Genomic DNA, 18,080 nt, shown 5'->3' with positions numbered 1-18,080 from the left:
GGTGACCCAAGAGGAGGAGGTTACCAAGGGACAGTTCAAAAGGCAAAGCGTCAGGGTCCGGGTACTCACCTCGGAGGACGTCAGGTAGCACAGGCGGGAGTCGGCGCTCTCCATGGACGCCTGGGCCACGAGGGCGCTGTGCTCCCTGTCGCTGGAGTAGCCGCGCTCCCTGTCGCTGCCGTAGCCGCCCCTGTCGCTGGCGTAGCCCCGCTCCCTCTCGCTGGCGTAGGTGCGTGTGTCCCTGTCGCTCATGTAGCCGCGCTCCCTGTCGCGGTGGTTCATGTAGCCGCGTTCCCTGTCGCTCATGTAGCCTCTCTCCCTGTCGCTCATGTAGCCGCGTTCCCTGTCGCTCATGTAGCCGCGTTCCCTGTCGCTCATGTAGCCAAGGTCGCGGTTGCTCATGTAGCCGACGGTGACTGCGGCGCCACCGGCGCCGGCGGCGCCGCCGCCGCCGCTGACTACGCCGCCAACGCCGCCTCGCTCCCTGTCGCTCATGTAGCCCCGCTCCCTGTCGCTCATGTAGCCTCGCTCGCCGTCGCTCATGTAGCCGGAGCGGTCCCTGTCGCTGGCGTAGCCCCGAGAGTCACGGTCACTCATGTAGCCGCGCTCCCGGTCACTCATGTAGCCGGAGCGGATGCTGTCCTGCCTGTCGTAGAACCTGGGGAAGGGATCGCGGGTTACAGGACGCTGGAGGCTGTCTGCAGGGTGTGGAAGGGGACGAGAGGATAGGAAAGGCATCATAGAGGTTTTAAAGGGTATTATAAAGTGTCTGAGGGGTGTGGAAGGGGACGAGAGGATAGGAAAGGCATCATAGAGGTTTTAAAGGGTATTATAAAGTGTCTGAGGGGTGTGGAAGGGGAAGAGAGGATGGGAAAGGGATCATAGAGATTTAAAAGAGTATTATAAGGTGTCTGAGGGGTGTGGAAGGGGACGAGAGGATGGGAAAGGCATCATAGAGGTTTTAAAGGGTATTATAAGGTGTCTGAGGGGTGTGGAAGGGGAAGAGAGGATGGGAAAGGGATCATAGAGATTTAAAAGAGTATTAGTAGGTGTCTGAGAGGTAGCAATCAATCAATAGGGTCCCCTCGGCCTCCTCCACACGGGCCGGAGTTGGCGGTGACGGGCTATGCAGGTAACAGGCCTCGAATCAGTCTTAGCGCCGCTTTCACAGTCACCTTGTTTGTTTTGATCGTTACCAATGGCGGCGATCGACGCAAAAGTTTTCCAAGTCCCCATTTAGTGTCCATAGGCCGGATTCATCAAACCACTTATGAGATCTGTTGTTGGTAAGTCTTCTGGTAACTCCATCATGTAGGAACGCTCTTGACCTTAAGGCGACTCCAATGGCAATGAAAGAAATGTCGAGCAGGCCAGTACTTCATTCACTGTCATCGGAGCGGCCTAAACAAAAGGATCATTCGTTGAGGACAGATTTACTTAAAGACTTATACCAACGACCGGTCTTGTAGTGGCTTGATGAATCCGGCCCCATGTCTCACAGCCACAGAGCAAGCCAGGGAGCACCAGGGAGTTGAAGATCCGACCCTCTGATGTAACTACAGCTACCCATCTCTTTCCCTCCCTTCCTTCTCCTCCCTACCTTACTCCCTCCCTTCTGCCGTCCCCTCACACACACACACACACACACACACACACACACCTCCTCTCCCCATTCCACTGTCCATCCCATTCCCTCCCCTGTCCACCCCAGTCCCCACTCCCCTCACACACCTCTCCCTCCTCCCCTTTCCCTCTTTCTTTCTAAATCTCTCCCCTCCCCACCCATCCTTCCCCTCCCCTCCCCTCCCCTCGCACCCTCTCATAATTTACGACCTCCTCTTTCCTCTCCCCCTCCCTCGTTCCCCTTCCTCCCCACTCCCCCCTTTCGTCTAGACAGTCCTCCCTTCCCCTTCCTCCTCCTCTCCCTTCCCTCTCCATCCCTTTAAACTTCCCCCATCCACTTCCTTCCCTTCCCCCTCATTCCCCTCTCACCCCCCTCCCTCCCTCCTCCCTTGTTACAGTATCTCCTCCCTTCCCTTTTCCCTTCCCTCTGTACCTCACTCCTGTATCCCATTCCCATCCCATCTCTTTCCCTTCCCTTCCCCATCCCTTCCCCCCTAACTCACTCCCATCACCTATACTGTAACAATCCCTTCCCCTTCCCCTTCCCTTCCCTCTGTACCTCACTCATGTATCCCCTTCCCCCTTTCCTCTCCCCCTTACCTTCTCCCTCCTCCCTCACTCCCTTCCATAATCTATATACTGACACACTCCCTTCCCTATCCCTTCCTCCCCCCCTCACTCCCTCCCCCCCCCCTCACCTCCTGTCGTGGTCGCTCATGTAGCCGCGGTCGTACACGTCCCGCCTGCTGCCGTAGTTGTCGTTCCTGTCGCTGTAGTACCCCGAGTGGTCCGCGCGGTCGTCTCTCAGTGCGGCGGCCGGCAGGGAGCGCTCCGAGCCCCTAGCGCTGGCCGGCAGGGTCCCGTACTTGTTGAGGTTCCCTGTAGGTGGCGAAGGTGGTGGTGGGGGTGAGTGTGGTGCTGTGGTGGTTGGGTGGTGGTGGTGGTGGTGAGGTGGGGGATATGGGAATGGTAGTGGAGGGGATGGTAGTGGTGGTGGTGGTGTGTGTGTGTGTATGTGTGTGTGTGTGTGTGTGTGTGTGTGTGTAGAGGAGACTGGGGACTGGGTAAGGGGAGGAGGAGGAAGAGGAGGGGGAGGAGGAGGAGGAGGAGGAATCTATCTATATCAAAACTAACGCATACTCATTATTAACTCAAGCAGCATGCATGGGAGGGAAGAAGAGGAGGAGGAGGAGGAGGAGGAGGAGAGAAGAAGAGAGATAATGCAATAACAGAGAGAAAAAAAGAGGAAAAAATGAAGGAATGAAAAAAAATAAAGAAAGAAAAGAGAAAAAAATAACATGGATTGACAGAAGGAAAAATAGAAGGAGGAAGAAGAGGAGGAGGAAGAGGAGGAGGAGGAGGACGAGGAGGCATAAGTAGCTATGTAATTTCAAGATGCAACATTCTCACCATGCAAAAAATAAAGTAAACAAACACACAAACAAGCAAACAAGATAGACAGACAGACAGACAGACGGACAGACAGACAGACAAGCGCCAAACAGCAAAAATCTAAGCAAAGTAAACAATCAAGGAAATCAATCATAAGCAAACAAGAGCAAAGCAAACACAAGCAAGCAAGATCCGAAATGCAGAAAACTTAAACTGTTTACAAGATTGATCATTTTTTTCTTTTTACAAACCTTCCGACAAACAACTTTTTTTACACGAACAAGTATGATTTTTTTTCTCTTAATGTAAACAAGGGGACAGAAGGGGACAATTTTCTTTTATTTTTGTTTGTCATGAATTTCCTATTGTTTCTTTTTTCCTTGCTAATGACACTGTTTATCATTTATTTTGTTTACGTATGTCGAGTGTGTATCTTTCAATAAAGCGAATGTTGGAACCAGGAATAGGAGAGAGAGAGAGAGAGAGAGAGAGAGAGAGAGAGAGAGAGAGAGAGAGAGAGAGAGAGAGAGAGAGAAGGGTCAACACAGATAAACAGAAGACACAGACAGACAGACATTAACGTTCCTTCTCCTTCAACGTTTCTCCTCAAAACACAATTACAGTCGCCCTCAAATAGTACAGTTTCCAAAAGTCCGGTTTCGGCTTTATACGGACTGTCTGGAAGATCTTTCTGGGATTTTTAAATTTCCTGATCGTCGCAAAATTTAAAAATCCTAAAAAAATCTTCCGTGAAAATCCACATAGAACCGAAACTGAACTATATTGGGAACTGTACTATTTGAGGGATGACTGAAGTTAGAAAAAACGTCACAGTTTCTTTGGCAATAAAAATTAAAGCATGCCCTCGGCCTTCCCAGCTCCGTCATACTGCCCACACCAACTCTATAATCTACCCAGTAATAATTATAAAAAAGTCAGTTTCTTAGACAATAGAAATTAAAACATGCCCTCGGCCCTCCCAGCTCCTTCATACCGCCCACACCAACTCTATAATCTACCCAGTAATAATTATAAAAAAGTCAGTTTCTTAGACAATAAAAATGAAAGCATGCCCTCGGCCCTCCCAGCTCCTTCATACCGCCCACACCAACTCTATAATCTACCCAGTAATAATAACAACAACAATAATAATAATAATAATAATAATAATAATAATAATAATAATAATAATAATAATAATAATGATAACAACAACCTGACTCACTATTTAACTCATTTTTTAGTGTACATTATTTTCATGTAAGTCTGTGTGCGTGTGTGTTTAACTGCTGGGGGACAACTCCGTGAACAACATTATAAGCGTACATCACGGATATCTTGTGTGCGTAAATACTTGGGGGGGGGGGGGGACTTCATGTGGGTACAGTGGGCGGAACATTGCTTGTGTGGATAGGTAATGGTGGAACACTTCATGTGGCACAGCCTGTGGGGGACGTCTGGTGTGCTGGGAGGCACTACACTGGTTATATCATATGGGAGGAACATTTCTGTTTGTATTGCTGATGTGTGAACCTTTCAGTGTGCGTATAACCCATGGCCTCAATACTTTATGTGCATACAGCTGGTGGGTGGAACATTTGGTGTGCGTGAAGTGGAACAAGGTGGAGGGAGGGTACACGGGTCTGTGGTGTGGCGAGTACCTGCCAGCCAGGGCCGTGTGTCACCTGCTGCTTGGGGCGTGGACGGCATTTTCACGCATTTTTCAGATTTAAATTGTGACTCTGGTGTGTATGAATAGCAAGTGAAAGATGGGACACAGCGTGTGTGTGCGTGTAACAGCTAAATTTGCTATCCCTGTGATCATGTGCGTGTTGCTTGTGTACTGGACAGCGTGTACGTACCCACGCACGTGTGTGCGGGACGCCGTGCACACCTCCCATGGGGAACACTTCATGAATGTACAACAAGGGGACGTACGCAGCACATCACAGTGTACACATTCATGTGCGTGAGGAAGTGGAGGGGGTGTGATGTGTACACATTCATGTGCGTGTGGAAGTGGACGGGGCGTGACGTGTACACAGGCCGGGGGCGTCATGGAATAGGTCATGTACGTTTGGAAAATTGGCAAATTGTCGGTGCACATGGTCCTACTTTCACGTACACAGTGTACACATCTACCCACGTACACGTGTGCACCTCCTAATGTATACATAACATGAGAAGCTAAAAAAACACACACAAAAATTGTTTGCCACAAAAATAGTTTACAGAATACAATGACCGCCGGGAATGGTGACGATGAGTGTGATGAGGCAATGTGCAGAAACCATACCGATGCCTCATAGTGAAAACCAGACGGCAGTGAAGGTATGATGATGATGATGATGATGATGACTACGACAATCAGGTAATAATGTCAACAGTGCCTTGATAATGACCTGCATGGTGTAGCAATGACATAATGGCACAGTAAATAACGATGGAGATAACAGGGAGGACATTACAACCTGCGAACACCTGGGAACAAATGTTTTTGAACTTGGAAGAAAAAAAACCTAAATGGAGCCTTTTTTTCGGGAGGGAGGAGGGAGGGGGGGGGGGAGCCAGGTGTTACAAAAATCTTACTGGCTGTTATTTTTTTTTGGGGGGGGGCAGGGAGGGGGGCAGGGGGGGCATATTACAAAATTCTTACTGGTTGGGTTTTTTCTTGGGGGGGACGGGGGAGGGGGGGGCGTATTACAAAAATCTTACAGGCTTTTTTTTTTAGGGGGGGGGGGGGCAGAGAGGGGGGCAGGTGGGGGAGTATTACAAAATCCTTACTGGTTGGTGGGGGTTTGGGGGGGCAAGGAGGGGGGCGCGGAAGGGGGGCAGAGGGGGGCGGCATATTAAGTCACACCTAACACTCAGGTAATCACTCCTCTAATTAGTGACACACACCTGTTCATAACTCAAGGCAGGGAAAAAAAAAGAAAAAAAAAAAAGAAAGAAAACAGCTCGGCCAGTGTACAAAACATGAGCAAAACAACCCAAAAAACAATATTATTTTCTTCACCTAATTTTCTTCATCCTTAATTTCTCCATTTTTTGACTGAAGACAAAAAAAGAAAATCATCGGAAAATTCCAAAAATATTCCAAATAAAACGAAAAATTTGAGTCTCAGGAAAAAAGAAAAAAATAAGCAAAAGTTTCAATGACAAAGACCTGATTTTTTTCTTTCTTTGGTGAGTCAATATTTCAGAGAGAGAGAGAGAGAGAGAGAGAGAGAGAGAGAGAGAGAGAGAGAGAGAGAGAGAGAGAGAGAGAGAGAAACAGACAGATAGACAGACAGACAAACAGACAGGGAAACACAGGTCGAGACACACACACAAACACACAAACAAACACACACACAGACACACAACACTACCAGGGGAACACATGCTTGCAACACATCACAACACTGGACAACACAAGGGTACTACAAGGGGGGGGGGTGAGGGGGGACACTTGTGCAACACTTAACTACTTATAAAACCTCTACTTATACACTTGACAAACACTGGAGTCTACTTTTTATGGATATACATTTTAATAAGTGAGAGAATCAGTGCTTTTTGTGTTATGTATGAATGTATGTGAATGTATATGAATGTGTATGTATGGAGTTGGAAGTATGAATGTATATATGTATAACTGACATTCTGGAAGTATGAAAATGCATGAATAGTTTTTTGTAAATGAGTGATGGTGAGAGAGTGTAGTTCAATGGGTCTTCTTGCAGAGTTTAGTGGGATATTTGAGTTTATTTGAGTTATTTTTTTGTTAATTCCTAATGTGTATGTTTTGTATGCTAATGTAAGATTGTGTGTGTGTGTGTGTGTGTGTGTGTGTGTGTCAGTGTGTGAGTATGGGAATGGACTGAACACACACACACACACACACACACACACACACACACACATTAACTACAACATACACTAAACAATTTATGATGCAAGAATGTATAGGTGCATATCTGTATCTACGAATACATTTACATATGAACGCATGTGTATATGAATGCATGAATGTATGTATGAATGTATTTAAATATGTGAGATACAATATTATGGAACTGTAATAAAAGGGAGATATTTATGCATTCAAAGGGAGAGAGGGAGAAAGGGAGAAGGGAGGACATGGGTGACAGGGTGATACATTGTTACCTTAGTCTAGTTAAGGGTTAATTAGGGTGACTTAATTAAGGGGCGTTAGCAAGGAGGCGAGTGTTTGGAAATTAAGAAAGGGTGTGGCGAGCAGTGATTAGGGGATGAATTAGGGTGTGTGTGTGTGTGTGTGTGTGTGTGTGTGTGTGTGTGTGTGTGTGCAGAAAGGGGCATGAATTCAAACCAAATATATGAATGAGTTTAAGAAAGAAAATTAAGTCAAATAATAAGAGAATAAAAACATTTGGGTGCCACATGAGACAATGGACGAAACAAAACAAAAAAAATAGACATCTTCATAAACACAATAACTTCTAACTACGAACATAAGGAAACGTCTCAAATAACATCCACCCTCGACATTACGCTAGAAAATCAAACTGCCTTGAAAATAACTACAAATTTGTGTATTATGTAAACTTGAAGAGGAAACTAAACTAGATTAAGAGAAAAAAATGGCTTAAAAATAACTGTGAATTCGTGTATTGTGTAAACTTGAAGAGGAAACTAAACTAGATTAAGAGAAAAAAATGGCTTAAAAATAACTGTGAATTCGTGTATTGTGTAAACTTAAAAAAGAGGAAACTAAACTGGATTAAGAGAAGAAAAAATGTCTTAAAAATAACTACGAATTCGTGTATTGTGTAAACTTAAAAAAGAGGAAACTAAACTGGATTAAGAGAAAAAAAAATGGCTTAAAAATAACTGTGAATTCGTGTATTGTGTAAACTTAAAGAGGAAACTAAACTGGAATAAGAGAAAAAAATGTCTTAAAAATAACTATGAATTCGTGTATTGTGTAAACTTAAAGAGGAAACTAAATTGGATTAAGAGAAGAAAAAATGGCTTAAAAATAACTGTGAATTCATGTATTGTGTAAACTTAAAGAGGAAACTAAACTGGATTAAGAGAAAAAAAATGTCTTAAAAATAACTACGAATTCGTGTATTGTGTAAACTTAAAGAGGAAACTAAACTGGATTAAGAGAAAAAAAATGGCTTAAAAATAACTACGAATTCGTGTATTGTGTAAACTTAAAGAGGAAACTAAACTGGATTAAGAGAAAAAAAATGTCTTAAAAATAACTGCAAATTCGTGTATTGTGTAAACTTAAGAAATTAGGAAACGCTTCAAATAGCATCCACCCTCGACATTACTCTAGAAAATTAAAATGTTTTGAAAATAACTCCGAATTCGTGTATTATGTAAACTTAAAACAAGATGGTAACGCTTCAAATAACTCTAGAAAATTAAACTAGCTTGAAAATAACTCCAAATTCGTGTATCATGTAAGCTTAAAACAAGGGGGAAACAACTGGGACAAGAGAAAAGAATAGATGATTAAGAACAATACTAACGACATCTAATTAAAAAGAGTTCACCGTGAAGGAAAACATTGAAAAAAAAAAAAAAAAAAAAAAAAAATGTCATAATGTAGAGAATAGGAAATATGATATGTCGGTGAGTGGTGAGAGAGTGAAGTTCGATGGGTCTTCTTGCAGAGTGAAGTGGGATATTTCAGTTTGAGCTATTTTTGCTAATGTAAGAGTGTGTGTGTGTGTGTGTGTGTGTGTGTGTGTGTGTGTGTGTGTGAATGCAAAAAATGAGAGAAAGAAAAAATGATGACAAAAACAACAGCATATCTATAAGGTGTCTGATGATGTATACAGGTGACTAGGAGGAGATTCAGTCTTTAAATAGTGGGTTTAAAATACAGATATACAATCTACAAAAGGGTCCAGTGTATATATAAAGGGAGTTCATATATGGAGCCACTATTTATTGAGGGTGGAAGAGGAAGAGGAAGACGAGGAGGAGGAGGAGGAGGAGGAGGAGGAAGTGTAGGAGGAGGAGGAGGAGGAGGAAATGTACTTAAGCACCCATTTGAAAGATACACTTAATAATGATTGCTCAGTCAGTTGATCAGTTAGCGAGTCAGTCAGTCAGTCAATTAGTAAGCCAGTCAGTCGATCCATCAACCAGGCACTCAACTAGTCAGCCAGCGGATCGTCAGTCAACCAATCAGTCAGTCAGCCAGTGTGTCAGTCAGTCAGTCAGTCAGCCAGTGTGTCAGTCAGTCAGCCAGTGTGTCAGTCAGTCAGTCAGCCAGTGTGTCAGTCAGTCAGTCAGTCAGCCAGTGTGTCAGTCAGTCAGTCTGTCAGCCAGTGTGTCAGTCAGTCAGTCAGTCAGTCAGTCAGCCATCCAGTCAGTCAGCCCCTAAGTCAGTCAAATCATATCTTTCTTCATTTAATTATTCACTCAGTCAGTCAGTCAGTGAATAAGCTATCATGTCAGTGGGTCAGTTGTTGGGTGCATCAGTGTGTTGGTAGTCAGTCAATCAGTCAGTGAACTCGTCTGGGTATAGGTTAGTCAGCCAATCAGTGAAGCAGTGAGTCAATCAGTCAATCAGTCAAGCATAAGGTAAGTCTGAAGGCCAGTCAATCAGTCAATCACATAATCAATTAATCAGTCCACCAGTAGTTAAGTCTACAGGTCGGTCAGTCAATCAGTCCACCAGTAGGCAAGTGAGCAGGTCAGTCAGTCAATCAGTCCACAAGCAGGCAAATCAGCAGGTCAGTCAGTCAATCAGTCCATCAGTAGTTAAGTCAGTCAGTCAGTCAGTCAGTCAGTCAATCAGTCCACAAGTAGGCAAATCAGCAGGTAGGTCAGTCAGTCAGTCAGTCAGTCAGTCAGTCCACAAGTAGTTAAGTCATCAGGTCAGCCAGTCAGGTCAGCAGGTGGGTCAGTCACTCAGTCCACCAGTAGTTAAGTCAGCAGGTCCGTTAGCCAGGTCAGCAGGCGGGTCAGTGAGGTCAGCAGGTGTCCGTGAGGTTACTGCTAGCAAGGGGACTAACTTTTGCCTGAGTCAGCAGGGGGGTGCACTTTAATGGGGGGCTGCTGGTACTGCTGATACTGCTGCTGCTGCTGCTGCTGGAGGTGCTGCAGCTGCTGTCTCTGCTGCTGTGGCTGCTGTGGTTGCTGTGGCTGTGGTTGTGGTTGTTGTGGTTGTTGTTGTTGTTGTTGCTGCTGCATTTCCTGTTGTTGTTGTTGCTGCAATTCCTGTTGTTGTTGTTGCTGCTGTTGCTGCTGTATGAGCTTCTGCTGGTAGTGCTGCAGCTGCTGTTTTTGTTGTTGCAAGAGCAAGTACTGCTGGTTGTGTTTCGCCGCTGGCTTGACGCCCCCCGCGCGCTCTGCAAAGGGGGGAGAGGGGTGGAGGGGGGAAGGGAGGGAGGGAGGGGGAAGAGGGACAGAGTAAGGGGGGGAGGATGGAAGGGGGCGAAGGAGTAAGGATTGGAGGGTGAAAGGAGGGAGAGAAGATGAAAGGAGAGGGAGCGGGTGGACGGGAAGGCAGGGAGGGAGGGGGAAGAGGGACAGAGTAAGGGAGGGAGGATGGAAGGGGGGGAAGGAGTAAGGATAGGAGGGAGGGAGGGAGGGTGAAAGGGAGAAGATGAAAGGAGAGAGAGAGAGTGGATAGGAAGGCAGGGAGGGAGAGAGAGACAGGGACATGGAAGGACAGGGACATGGAAGGACAGGGACATTGAAGGACAGGTACATCAAACAGGTATACAGGTCGTAGGTAGGTAGGTAGGTGGGTGGGTAGGAAAGAAGGGAGGGAAGAATGCAAGGGTGAGATACAGGTAGGAGAGGAGGGAGGGAAGAGCAGAGGAACGGAATAAGAGATGGAGGTAAAAAGCCAAATACGGAAGGAGGAACGGAGAAGAGGAAAGGGAGAGAAGAAGGAAAGGCAGGGAGGGTAAAAATTGAGGTATGGAGGGAGGGAGGGAAAAAGGGAGGGAGGGAAGGAGAGAGGAGCGTCGGGGATGGAGATATTAGATACATTTACGATTTGGAGGAGGGAGGGAGGGAAGGATGGAAGGAAGGGAGAGAAGGAAGGAGGAAGGGAGGGAATGGAAGGGTCGCAGAAGGGAGAAGATAAAAAAAATGGAGAGAGAGAGAGAGAGAGAGAGAGAGAGAGAGAGAGAGAGAGAGAGAGAGAGAGAGAGAGAGAGAGAGAGAGAGAGAGAGAGAGAGAGAGTATAGGGAAGGGAATGGAGGGAAGGAAGGAAGGAAGGAAGGAGGAAAAAAAATAAACGAAAAAAAAACTATTCTATTACAATCATTATATCAACGATCCATTTTCCTTCCTCGACGAGCTTGTTTACTTGTTTACGTCATTGTTTGTTTGTTTGTTTGATGACACTGAAGTTGGATTCGTAGCTCTCCTAATTCTTGTTTACTTGATTTCCTTGTTTACTTTTGTTTTCTCTCCTCGCTTTGTTTGTTTACCTTGTTTGTGTCTCTGTTTGGATGTTCATTTGTTTACTTTTTCGTTTGGTTGTTTATTTGTTTGCTTGATTTCTTGTTTACTTCCTCTCCTGGTCACTTGTTTGCTTGTTTCCCTGTTTGTTTCCTTGTTTACTTTCCACCTGCTTTTGTTTTCCTCCCTTGTTTAAATCCGTCCTTGTTTACGTGTGTTTGCTTCCTTGTTTACTTTCCACTTGTTTGTTTTTTATTTCCTTGTTTAAATCTGTCCTTGTTTACATGTGTTTGCTTCCTTGTTTCCATAATTAATTGTTTGCTCTCCATTTGTTTTATTTTTTCCTTCCTTGTTTAAATCCGTCCTTGTTTACGTGTGCTTGCCTCCTTGTTTCCTTGTTTACTTTCTCTCTAATCCTGTCACTCACTTGTTTGCTCTGTCCTTCCCTAATCGCTTCCTTGTTTAAATCCGTCCTTGTTTACGTGTGCTTGCCTCCTTGTTTCCTTGTTTACTTTTTCTCTAATCCGGTCACTCACTTGTTTGCTTCTGTCCTTCCCTAATTGCTTCCTTGTTTACATCATTCCTTCCTTGTTTATATGTGTTTCCTTGATGGGAACTCTTGTTTACATTACCACTCTTGTTTATCCTGTTTCCCTTGTTTACAGAAAGGCACTAGGGTGTTAGTACTCAGCCAATGCAAGATTTGGCACTGCTCTCTGGCAAGGCTCTGTATTAGTGCAACTGTTGATATTGGCATCCTTAGATATCACCCTTAGTTAATGGCACCCTTGTGAATGGCACCCTTGTGAATGGTACTCCTGTTAATGGCACTCCTGTTAATGGTACTTCTGTTATGGCACCCTTCTGAATGGTACTCCTGATAATGGTACCCCTGTTAATGGCACTCTGTTATTGGCACCCTTGTTAATGGCACTCTGTTATTGGCACTCTTGAAAATCACTGTTTGTTAGTATCACCCTTGGCACTGTTAGTATATTAGGCACTGCTTGTTAAGGCCACACACACACACACACACACACACACACGGGTTGGCACTGTGAGTATTGTAGGTTCAAACACGTGCCATTTCTGTTAGTTTTTGGCACTCATCATCATAGGAGTGTTTGTTAGTGTGTGTGTGTGTGTGTGTGTGTGTGTGTGTGTTTGTATAGTATGTATGTAGGTATATCAAACACACACACACACACACACATGTACATATCCACACAAACACACACACGCACACAAACACACACAAAAAAACACCCACGGAGAGTGCCACCCCATACCTAGGCTTCCACAGGTGCGAGGGGACAGTGCCAGATGGGTGCCAACAGGTGCCAACTCCTCTGTGTACCTCCTCTGTATCCTCCTGATCTCCCTAAGCAGTCTTCCTCTTCTCTGCCTCCTCTTCCTCTTGCTATGTGTCCTGGGGGGCGGCTGGGGGGGCTGGGGGTGCTGAGGGGGTGAGTGCCAGGTCGGGGTGCCACTGTAGTTCACGGAGGCATCGCTGGAGGGCCCACTGGTGCCTATGGAGTCTCGTGATGTCGTGCCAGAATTGATGTTCCTTGATGGTCTTCGTTTCCGTGACGTTGGTGATGTTGGTTCGTCTTTGGTGGTTGGTGGTGGTTGTGGTAGTGGTGTTGATCTTGGTGGTGGTAGTGGTGGTGGTGGTGGTTTCCTGGTTGCTGCTATGTCTTCTAGTATTGCTTCTGTGGTGGTGGTGGTATTGGGAAAGGGTGGTGTGGTGGTGTGTGGTGGGGGTCATCACCACCACCACCACATCACCGTATATCATCACCACCACCACAGTCACCACCACAATCACCACAGAGACAATCACTCACCTAAATCATTGTATACATGTCTGCAACCTGTCACAATGCTTACAATAATAATAATAATAATAATAATAATAATAACAATAATAATAATAGTAGTAGATCAGTACACCTGGGCACTAGTTTACCTGACCTAATTAATCTACCTGCACAAACTCTCACCTATTTACAGTTATATACACACACACACACACATACACACATTAACGTACATACATACATAAGTGAGTACATGTGTATACCATATTATACGTACATGTTTCAAGACAGATATTGATAAGAACGGTCACAAGCGAGGACGGTATGACATAAGTAGCTATTCGTTAACCAAGAAAATAATAGAGAGAGAGAGAGAGAGAGAGAGAGAGAGAGAGAGAGAGAGAGAGAGAGAGAGAGAGAGAGAGAGAGAGAGAGAGAGAGAGAGAGAGAGAGAGAGAGAGAGAGAGAGAGAGAGAAGAGAGAGAGAGAGAGAGAGGAGAGAGAGAGAGAGAGAGAGAGAGATATAGAGAGAGAGAGAGAGAGAGAGAGAGAGTAATAGAGAGAGAGAGAGAGAGAGAGAGAGAGAGAGAGAGAGAGAGAGAGAGAGAGAGAGAGAGAGAGAGAGAGAGAGAGAGAGAGAGAGAGAGAGAGAGAGAGAGAGAGAGAGAGAGAGAGAGAGAGAGAGAGAGAGAGAGAGAGAATGTCGGAAAATGAGTAAAGAAAGGAAGAAAGAGAGACAGAAAGTTAAAGAAAGGAGAAAGGAGAACAAGAGAAGAAGGAATTAACAGGAAAAGAAGAAAAGAAAGAAGAAAATAAGAGAAAAAGATGAAAAAAAAACAAGTGAACAAAAAAGAAAGATTACAAAGAGAAACAAAAAGAGAGGAGAAAGAGAATGAGAGAAGAGAGAGGATAAAGAAAGAATAAAGAAGAGAAAAGAAAGAGAATTGAAAAAAGAGAATCCAATAAAGTTGAAAGGTCACAAGAAACAGCTCACAGAAAGGAGTTAGGCAATAAGGTCAAAGGGATTCAGTAGTCTTTGGGTTAAGGGATCATAGGGGTTAAGGGTTTTAAAGGGGGGTTTTAAGGGAGATCGGATGCTATACAAGACCACATCCTTTAAATCCGAAAGGGGCGAGAGAGAACCGGCTCCGGGGTTGGTAACACTGAGGTAATACGCAGTTGGTAACCTTGGTAATTCGTCCTCATTTCCTATATTTTTTTCATTTTCCGTTTTCCGTTTTTTTCAATATTACCCAAAAATACGTAAAAAGGGGAAATCCATGCCGAAAAAAGATGCATAGAGGAAAAATGTTATATACTGAAAAACCGTACAGGTGTGCATTGGAAAAAGATGATAATGGTAATAATAACAATAATGACAGTGGTAATTAGAATAGTAACTGCGATTATATGTGAAAGAAAATCGACACAAAAAAGTGTTGCCAGACCAAAAAAATGGATATGCACACACAAAAACTATCAATTCAAGACAACACGTTCAGGAAAAAAATACTTGTTGCCATTTTTTGCTCTTGTCTTTTGTGATGTAAATAAAGAAAAATTTGAAGGGAATGAATAAACAATAAACTTGACACGGGACCAAGACAAAAAATGAATAGGCCTATGTGTGTGTGAAAAAAATATTTGTTGACATATTTTCTTTCGATTTTTGGCGATGTAAATAACGAAAAATTTGAAGGGACTGAAAAAACAAAAAAACAAAAAAATAACATGGGACCTAGACAAAAAATGAATAGGCCTATGTGTGAAAAAAATACTTGTTGCCATTGTTCTTTTGTTTTTGGTGATGTATATGAAGAAAAAATTTGAACGGACTGAAAAACACAAAAAAATTAACATGGGACCTAGACAAAAAATTAATAGGCCTACGTGTGTGTGAAAAAAAAATTTGTTGTCATATTTTCTTCCGTTTTTTGGTGATGTAAATAAAGAAAAATTTGAGGGGACTGAATAAACAATAAACTTGAAACGGGACCAAGACAAAAAATGAATAGGCCTACGTGTGTGAGGTGAGTTAAAAAAAAATAGCTTGAAAAATGTTAAAAAAAAAATCATATATACACATAGAGAAAGAAAAAAAAATGGAACTACTGATGGGGGAAAAAGTATTACCACGGAACACTGAGTTGAGTTTTAGGTTTTGTTTTAAGAGTTTAGGGAAGCAACACACGGCCAATTATATATATAGTAGTGGTCTCTCTCTCTCTCTCTCTCTCTACTACTACTACTACTACTGCTACTTCTACTACTACTACTACTAATAATAATAATAGTGCATAAGAAATATATATAAGTAATGATAAATTATTTACTATATATATAAATTTGTGATCATTAGTAAGATAATAAAAAATAATAATAAAAAGAAGAAGAAAATGAAGAAAACAAGAAATCTAGCCACACACACACACACACACACACGCACACACGCACATACACACACACACACACACGTACACACACACACACACACATACAAGATAACATAACATTGAATTAGGTGAAGAGTTTTAGGAATCAAGAATCTAAGTAGGGAGAGAATGAAGAAGCATTTTTAAGTGAGTCATACTTATACGATACTTAAACATACTTATACATGATACTATACACACCACAGCTTAGTAGACACACTTGCAATATCATGACACACTAATACGTAAAAAAAAAAAAAAAAAAAAAAAAAAAAAAATTATATATATATACACAAAATAAAAAGTTAAATTGAGTCATAATATTATTTTTTGCTTTTTTTTTTTACTTATTTTGAAGGGATTTTTTTTTATATATATTTTTAAAGTTAGAGATTTTGCAAGACAAGTAAATATAAGTATGATAATTGTGTGTGTTTAATTAACTTACAAGACTTACTTACTTATGCTAGGTTATGCTATGCTCTCTCTCTCTCTCTCTCTCTCTCTCTTTATTGCCCATTTTCTTTCCCTCCCTCCCTCTCTTCATTCCTCCTTTCCTTCTGTCTTTCTCTTCCTTCCTCCCTTCCTCATTGTCTCCCTCTTTTATTCTCTCCCTGTCTTTCATTCTCTTCCTTCCTCCTCCCTTCTTTGTTCTCTCCCTTTCTCCCTTCTTCTCCCTTTCATTCCCTCCCTTCCCTCCTCCCTTAATCATTCTCTCCCTTCCTCTCCCTACTTTATCCATTCTTTCTCCCCTCCCATTCACTCCCCCATCCATTACTCATCCAGCTATTCCACCTAACCCTCCACCTATGTATCCACACCTAACCTCATCCACATAATTATCTCCTCACCCATCTCTCCTTCATCCATCCCTTACTCACCCAAGTTATTCATTCACTCATCCACTTACTCATCTCTTCACCTCTTCCCCCATTCCTCATTTATACACCCAAGTTCTCAATCCACTCATCCACCTAGCTATATCTCCACCCCTCATCCATCTCTCCTCTTCTCCTTTTTGATCCACGGGTCAACAAAAACACACACACAGACACACCCACCCACCTCACAACCTATCCCCACCTCTCCCCCTCCCTCCCACCCCTCCCCTTCCCTTACTCACCTAGGTTCTCCATGCTCTGGGTCAGCAGCGCCTCGAAGGTGTGCAAGGAGTAGCTCTCTGCGTCCATGCCCTTGGCCAGCGTGTTCCTCAGATGCATCTCATACTCCTGAAGCAGCTGGGAGGTGGGCGATCGAGGGGCGCCGTCTGGGTTCTCGAAATCGGAGTTACCTGGCAGGGGCGGTGTGATCAGTGGGGCTGTGGTGGTAGGGGGAGGGTGGTGGGGAGGTAGGATCTGGGGTGAATTCAGGGTGGGGAGGAGCAGGGAGGGCTGTGGTGGTAGGGGGGAGGGTGGTGGGGTGGGGAGAGAGGTAGTGGGAGAGGTAGGATCTGGAGTGAATTCAGGATGGGGAAGAGCAAGGAAGGGTTGTGGTGGGGTGTGGAGGAGGTTGGGGTGATAATATTGGCAGGGGAGGGTGGTGGTGGGGTGAGGGAGAGAGGTAGTGGGGGAGGTAGGATCTGGGGTGAACTTGGGGGGGGGAAGGAAAGGAAAGATAAGGGAAACGTGGGGAGAGAAGGAGAAGGGTTGAGAAGGGTGAGGAAGGGAAGGGTAGGGTGGGGAAGGATGGGGAAGGGAGGAGAAGGGTGGGGAATGATGAGGTAGAGAAGGGTCGGATAGGGAAGAAAAGGAAAGATAGGGGAGGGGGAGAGAAGAAGGGTTGAGACGGGTGGGGAAGGATGGGGAAGGAAGGAGAAGGGTGGGGAGGGAAGGGAATGGTAAGGTGGGGATTGAAAGCAAAGATGGGGGAGGGGTGGGCAAGGAGAGGGAAGGAAAGGCATGGGTGGGGAAGGATATCAACGTCTGGGGAAGGATGGGGAAGGATATCGAAGTGTGGGGAAGGGTGGGGAAGGAAAGGAAAGAAGGGGGAAGGGTGGGGAAGGATAGGGAAGGAAAGGCAAGAGTGGGGAAGGAAAGGAAAGATAGGGGAGGGTCTGGGAAGGATGGGGAAGGAAGGGGAAGGGTGGGGAAAGATATCAAAGTGTGGGGAAGGGTGGGGAAGGAAAGGAAAGAAGGGGGAAGGGTGGGGAAGGATAGGGAAGGGAAGGCAAGGGTGGGGAAGGAAAAGAAATATAGGAGAGGGTCTGGGAAGGATGGGGAAGGAAGGGGAAGGATGGGGAAGGAGAGGGAAGGGTGTCAAAGGAAGGGGAAGGATAGGGACTTAACACGTAAAATACAGGTATAAATATCAGGTGTGGACGCGGCGGCTTCAGGTCAAAATAAACTTGCGATACTTAAATTAAAAGTGTCAATATTTTAGAGACAATAACTTCTAAAACATCAGAAT

At 44.4% G+C, this 18,080-nt stretch overlaps 1 protein-coding gene across 18 annotated transcripts in view; it reads right to left on the bottom strand.

Annotated features, from left to right (window-relative positions):
• Window positions 1-18,080, bottom strand: part of LOC126983810 (protein still life, isoform SIF type 1-like) — a 192,422-nt gene that overhangs the window by 119,715 nt on the left and 54,627 nt on the right. For 14 of the 18 annotated variants that reach the window (XR_007736258.1, XR_007736257.1, XM_050836935.1 and 11 more), the window contains 5 exons: window positions 16,798-16,965; window positions 12,712-13,134; window positions 10,020-10,355; window positions 2,322-2,502; window positions 70-658 (listed from right to left, as the gene is read on the bottom strand). Coding sequence is in view for 16 of the 18 variants with exons in the window: in XM_050836935.1 (XP_050692892.1) it covers window positions 70-658; window positions 2,322-2,502; window positions 10,020-10,355; window positions 12,712-13,134; window positions 16,798-16,965 (1,697 nt within the window). In the remaining 2 variants the exon portion in view is untranslated. The remainder of the gene's footprint in view (window positions 1-69; window positions 659-2,321; window positions 2,503-10,019; window positions 10,356-12,711; window positions 13,135-16,797; window positions 16,966-18,080) is intronic. The other 4 variants (XM_050836938.1, XM_050836939.1, XM_050836940.1 and 1 more) reach the window with 4 other exon arrangements.

This window comes from Eriocheir sinensis, chromosome 54 (genome assembly GCF_024679095.1).
Source record: "Eriocheir sinensis breed Jianghai 21 chromosome 54, ASM2467909v1, whole genome shotgun sequence".
Classification (NCBI taxonomy): domain Eukaryota; kingdom Metazoa; phylum Arthropoda; class Malacostraca; order Decapoda; family Varunidae; genus Eriocheir; species Eriocheir sinensis.
This window is presented reverse-complemented; position numbering and strand designations above follow the sequence as displayed.